The 5,927-nt window shown below is 41.0% G+C and overlaps 1 protein-coding gene across 1 annotated transcript; it reads left to right on the plus strand.

Moving 5' to 3' along the window:
- The first annotated feature begins 1,037 nt into the window (after positions 1–1,037).
- On the plus strand, positions 1,038–5,915 carry HMGB1 (high mobility group box 1). Its single transcript, XM_009644963.2, has 4 exons — positions 1,038–1,255; positions 1,540–1,685; positions 2,669–2,843; positions 4,848–5,915. The coding sequence occupies exons 1-4, from the start codon at positions 1,106–1,108 to the stop codon at positions 5,022–5,024; spliced, it is 648 nt and encodes a 215-aa protein (XP_009643258.1). The 5' UTR covers positions 1,038–1,105; the 3' UTR covers positions 5,025–5,915.
- Positions 5,916–5,927: the final 12 nt, after the last annotated feature.

A 5,927-nucleotide genomic window follows, 5' to 3' on the forward strand; every position in this document is an offset into this window, starting at 1 on the left:
CAGGCCCCTGGCCGAGTCCCGGGTGCCGGCTGGCTCTGGAAACGTCTCCATGGCAGGCAGGAGCGGCTCCTGGTTCTTCAGCCCTCTTGTTTACTTGATAGAAACTTCAAACCGGACGTGTTTAGTCACAGAGCAGAAATCTGTTTCTGTCTATCCGCCAAACCGATAGGAAATACTGCTTCTGTGGCAATACAGGGCAGGCGGTGCATGCGCTTTTTTTTTTTAACTTTTTTTTTTTTTTTTTTTAAATTTCTGCTGAAGAGCAGAGTTTGTGAGGGTGCAAGTGGCTTTTTCCAGAGAGTTATGAAGAAATACTCTGAATTTCTGACTTGGGTGTGAAAGTTCCAGGAAGGTATTTTTCATTCCCTCTCAGTCCCTGAAAGAGTTGGATAGTCCTCGGCGCTGAGCACAGCTCTGCTAGTCATATGTAAATGCCATACTTTTCACGTCCCTGGCTTGGTTATAACATGTTTGACCTAGCGCAGTGTTTCATTCCGGTATTTCTAGGTATACACACAAAGAGGGAGTAGGGGTTTGCAGTGCACTTACAGAAGAGTGATAATTTATGGCATACAAAAATAATAAATATATATAACTTTTGCAAATGAGCACCCAAGGCCTACAGGGGAGGGCAATAGAAATACGAGCTTTAGGAAGAAAAAAATGAGCAACCCGTAACGCCAGCTGAGACGGGATACTGGGGTACTTTTTCCCTCCTTCTTCCCATGTAATTTATTCCTTCCACACATAGGATTGATACACTAGCAGTAATTAAGGAAGTGCAGTCTCCACTGCACTGATGCTAATACTTGCTTTCAGATTGTTTGGCAGGGAAGTTTTTGTTCGCAGGAGATGTTTTGCACGTTTTGAAGGCCCTTTGAGATTTCGGGTTGCTTGTGTCCAGGTCACCTCCAACAGCAATGGCAGAAATCTTCAGTAAATTTTCCACGAAGCAAAACTTATTCCTGTTGTACAGTTTTGGAATACTGCTCCAGCGGGTCTTGTTTGGCACAATCCTTCGCCGTGGTTTGCTTCCCACATTGGTTTGTAAAAAGTAAAAGTTTTAAAGACATCTTTTTTGCTTTGTTACAGAAAATCATCAAAAATGGGCAAAGGCGATCCTAAGAAGCCGAGAGGTAAAATGTCTTCATACGCCTTCTTTGTGCAAACCTGCCGGGAGGAGCACAAGAAGAAACATCCAGATGCTTCAGTGAACTTTTCAGAGTTCTCAAAAAAATGCTCAGAACGATGGAAGGTAGGAATAACCGCTTAAAAAACCCCACAGAACCTTAAACGATCGCTTTGTGTGAAGTACTATTTAAGACTGTAAATTATTTCTTTGAAAGTTCAAGTTTTAGGTAAGTACGAAGCAGAGTTGTAAGGTTAGTCGTAACAATCTGTTGCTCTTGCCTTACCTTTAGCTCCCCCAACTGAAACTTTGGAATGGACTTGGATATGCTTTTGAATCTTGAAATACCGCTTTGATCCTTAGGGGTCCCTTCCAACTTGAGATTTTCTGTGATTCTAATTGCCTTGCAGACTATGTCTTCTAAGGAGAAAGGGAAGTTTGAAGATATGGCAAAGGCTGACAAGCTTCGTTATGAAAAAGAAATGAAAAACTATGTACCACCGAAGGGGGAAACAAAAAAGAAGTTCAAGGATCCAAATGCACCGAAGAGGCCTCCGTAAGTAGTTTTCTAGCTAGTTTGTCTTGTTTGGGACCACCATGCTGGAGCGTATCTATAAAGTGATCATTTTGTCCAGGTTTGGGAGCTTCAGAAATAGAAGATTACATGATTTTCCTGACTGGTGGCGTAAAGATAGATTGAAATTTTAGTTACGTTTACAGGTTTGCGGTTTCAGGTTGGCGCTCTTTATCTAAGCTGGAATAACGTCAGCCTTTAAAAGTGGATGCAAAAATTGGTGACGTGCGGTTCTGACTCATGTTTCCAGTTTCCATTAAGAGGGTAATTCTAATGAAAAATGGCAGTAAAATATTTCAGGCCCTGCTCTCCCCACCTGTTGGCCTGAGCAGAATTTTTGATTGGCAGTCCATTTAAAACTAAGAGCCTTTTGCACAGAACAGGTTAGCGGGGGATGATCTTGCACAAAAATCAACTCGGAGAACTAAAAGTTCAGCTACTACCTAAAGACTGCTGACTTCAGGTTCACCTGGTACTAGACACTAGTACTTTGTAGCAGTACGTTTTTGTGTGTGTTTTAAATGGAGGTAGTGCTGAAAGGAACAGGGAAGTTCCTGTAGAAGTGAACGTTCTTATTGGGGCTGATGCTGTCATCTGGAAATCCTAATTTCCATAACAAATATTGCAGCTTCTCTGCCTTTTAACAGTTCTGATGTAACATTTGCTTCCTCAGCATCAGTCGCTCGTTCTCCTTTTTTAAGACGTTCTCTGCATAGCGTATATAAAATTTGCCCTTCTGGGGGTCATGCCAAAAATGGGACCAGATGTGTGGCATTTCTTAAGAGGCAAGGATGTGTTACGTTTTCAAAGCAGTTTATTCGGTTCTAATATCTTCCATTGTAATTAATGTTTGTCTTGCTTTTAGGTGCTTTTCCAAAATGCTCTTAAGAGACAATAGCAAAGGTCACAAAACTTTCTCTTACAGTAAAGTCTAAAATTAATTTTTTTCCCCCCTTTCTCTGTAGTTCGGCTTTTTTCTTGTTTTGCTCTGAGTTTCGTCCAAAAATCAAAGGAGAACATCCTGGTCTGTCCATTGGGGACGTCGCAAAGAAACTGGGAGAGATGTGGAACAACACCGCTGCAGATGACAAACAGCCTTATGAAAAAAAGGCTGCTAAACTGAAGGAGAAGTATGAAAAGGTAACATCAACATTTATGGAGATGCTTTGGGGAGGTCGAGCCTCAATTTAGATGTTTCTTCTCATGTGCTCTGATACCTGATGTTGCAAATTATAATATGCAAATGACAAACGTTGTGATATTTGTTGGAAAATACCACGTAAGGGAGCACAGGGTTTATTAGTGTAACACTAAATTGCCAGCCTTTGTGCTGAACTATCTGCATTCATCTGTAACTCAGGACCAGCAGTGATGGTTTAATAGATACCATGGTGCCTGTGTTGCTATTAAAACAGGAGGTCACAGCAAGCATCGGAGTTAAGTTGGTAGCATTAAGTAACACCAGTAAAGAATAAAGTGGTTGTCCCTGGTATGGGAGGTGGTCGGTATTGATGAACATCCCCAAACATTAAGATAATTGGTACACGTAGATGCTGGTTTTAGTTTATGCTTGGGATAATGTCAGAACACTAATGAGATGCAAGTTTTAGAGATGCGTTTTTCCTGTACCTAGTTTGTGCCCATCTCCTTTCTAATAATTAACATGGTCAATAATACATATGAAGCAGCACGTCATACGATTTCTTGAATTATTAAAGCTAAATCCCGTTATCATTGTTGGAGCTGTAGAAACATGTTGCACGCACAGGGCAGAGCTACACGTGTTTTTATTTCCAGAGGCGGATTCCCATCCCCGTACAAGGAAACCAGGGGAGGAGGGGATGCACGGCCACCCATAGCACACGTTTATCCATTTGTGTGCCCTGACCTTCCTCTGGGTATTTCTCCTGCTGGCAAACAAAACCACTTTAAAATCGTAGCATTGTAGTGAGCAAGGTGGCCTCTTTCGAGTTCTAATTACGTGCTGGAGAGGAACTGCAGGTCTAGAAGCTTTCCCATATTGTCCTCCCCGTGCAACTTAAACTCTTCAGTATGGTAATTTTTTGTACGTACAGCCAAGGCAATTCATAAGAGACTTTTTATAAATGGTAGAATCTTTATTCCCAGGTATTTTAATCTTTGCTAGTATTGTCTTTGTTTCTTAGGCTTACGAGTGGGGTTGTAAGGTGGAGTCACCTCAGTATTTCTCTGCTTGGCCTTTGACTCGGTGGATATCGTATCTTCTGAAAATTTCATGCTAAGCTTTAAGGGAGTCTGAGGGAACTGTAAGATCAGAGGTATCGTGTTTACTGGGTGGGGAGTATTTGAAGATTTGGACCATCTGTGTACAGGTGTTGACATTTCTCTGTAGCTGGTATGTTGCAGTCCTGTAGATCAATTCTGTTACGTAATTGTTTTTATTATTTTGGCACAAAGTCGGGAAGTCTAACCGTTTTTCTGACTTAGTCTTCCAAGTACAGTTTTGACTTTCCTATAACAGGAACTGAATTTTCTGTATTATAAACCACTAGAATAAATTTATTGCATGCAGAAGGTGGCACTGTCTACCCTTTAATCAAGTTCCTTATAACTTTTTATTTTGTAAACTTCGGTTAGGCAGAATTCTCTATAATTGCTCTTCGCTGAGGCGTAACATTGCAAATATTAGGCCATGTCGTTCTGTTGTGTTTCGGGTGGCTAATTACAATTTTGTGCCTCAAACAAGGATTTTTCTGTGCGTTTCTTTAGGCGCCATAGAGGGCAGGGCTAGAAAGGGACCTTAAGAGGTCTCCCTACTTCATTTCCTTCTGGGATAGTGGGCTCAGCTGTGCTTTCACCATCTGAGGCAGCAGCTTTTCCAACCTCTTCCCAGTAAGCCTAACAGCGGAGATTCCTCAGCCGCCATAAGCAGCGTGTTCCAGCGTGCCAGTACCATTTCTGTGTTAGAGGGCTCCCCTTTCTTTGGCGTTGGGCCTTGGTTCACCTTGTAACTGAAGCTGCAGCTCCCGGTCCCGCCCCAGTGGATGGGGAGAGGGGGCAGATAGCTAGGTGGCTCTGGTTTGACAAGTACCGAGCTTGGCGGTTGCTCAGAGCTCTTGGCTGGTTAAATCTTTGAGAGATTCTTCCTGCTTTTCTCCTCCCAAGGATATTGCTGCATACCGGGCCAAAGGGAAGGTTGATGCAGGCAAAAAAGTAGTTGCCAAGGCTGAGAAGAGCAAGAAGAAGAAGGAGGAGGAAGAAGATGAGGATGAAGACGAAGAGGATGAAGATGATGAAGAAGAGGAAGAGGAGGAGGATGAAGATGATGATGATGACGAATAAGTCTCTTTTAGAGCAATTTCTTTCTTGTCTATAAAGCATTTAACCCCCCTGTACACAAATCACTCCTTTTAAAGAAAAAAAAAAAATTGAAATGTAAGGCTGTGTAAGATTTGTTTTTAAACTGTACAGTGTCTCTTTTTTTGTATAGTTAACACACTACCGAATGTGTCTTTAGATAGCCCTGTCCTTAGTGGTATTTCAATGGCCACTAACCTTGCCTGGTACAGTGTGGGGGTTGTAAATTGGCATGGGAGTTTTAAAGCAGGTTCTTGTTGGTGCACAGCACAAATTAGTTATATGTGGGGATGTAGGCCATTTCTCATCTTCAGTTGTCTCTGATGCATCATAAAAATAATTGTTGTTCTGTTAACTGAATACCACTCTGTAATTGCAAAAAGGAAAAAAAAAAAAGAGTTGCAGCTGTTTTGTTGACATTCTGAATGCTTCTAAGTAAATACAATTTTTTTATTAGTATTGTTGTCCTTTTAATAGGTGCCCTGGAAAAATCATACTTTTTCTTTTCTCTCTCTCTTTTTTTTTTTTTTTTTTTTTTTTTTTTTTTTTTGAGGGGAACTCGTCTTTTGCTTTATTGAATGCCCGTTTGGGATCACGGGAATATTACAGTTTTCATCTTTCATATAACCAGCTGATAAACAAAGCTTTGATCTGCATACCCTGCATAATCATGATAGGGTAAGGAAAGAAATATATAGGCATATGATGAAAGAATATTCTTCCGTAACTGGAAACAAAACAAAAAATTCAATCTCAACAAGCTGATATTTGTTCAGATTTTTGTGAAATGTAATATTCTATTGAGTTGCATGAGTTTACCAGTCTTGGAGAGTTGAGAAGTATAGAGTTCAATTTTACAGAAATTAAATATTTGGGGGGGGGAGCGGG

Source organism: Egretta garzetta, unplaced genomic scaffold (genome assembly GCF_000687185.1).
Source record: "Egretta garzetta isolate BGI_Z169 unplaced genomic scaffold, ASM68718v1 scaffold40, whole genome shotgun sequence".
Lineage (NCBI taxonomy): Eukaryota > Metazoa > Chordata > Aves > Pelecaniformes > Ardeidae > Egretta > Egretta garzetta.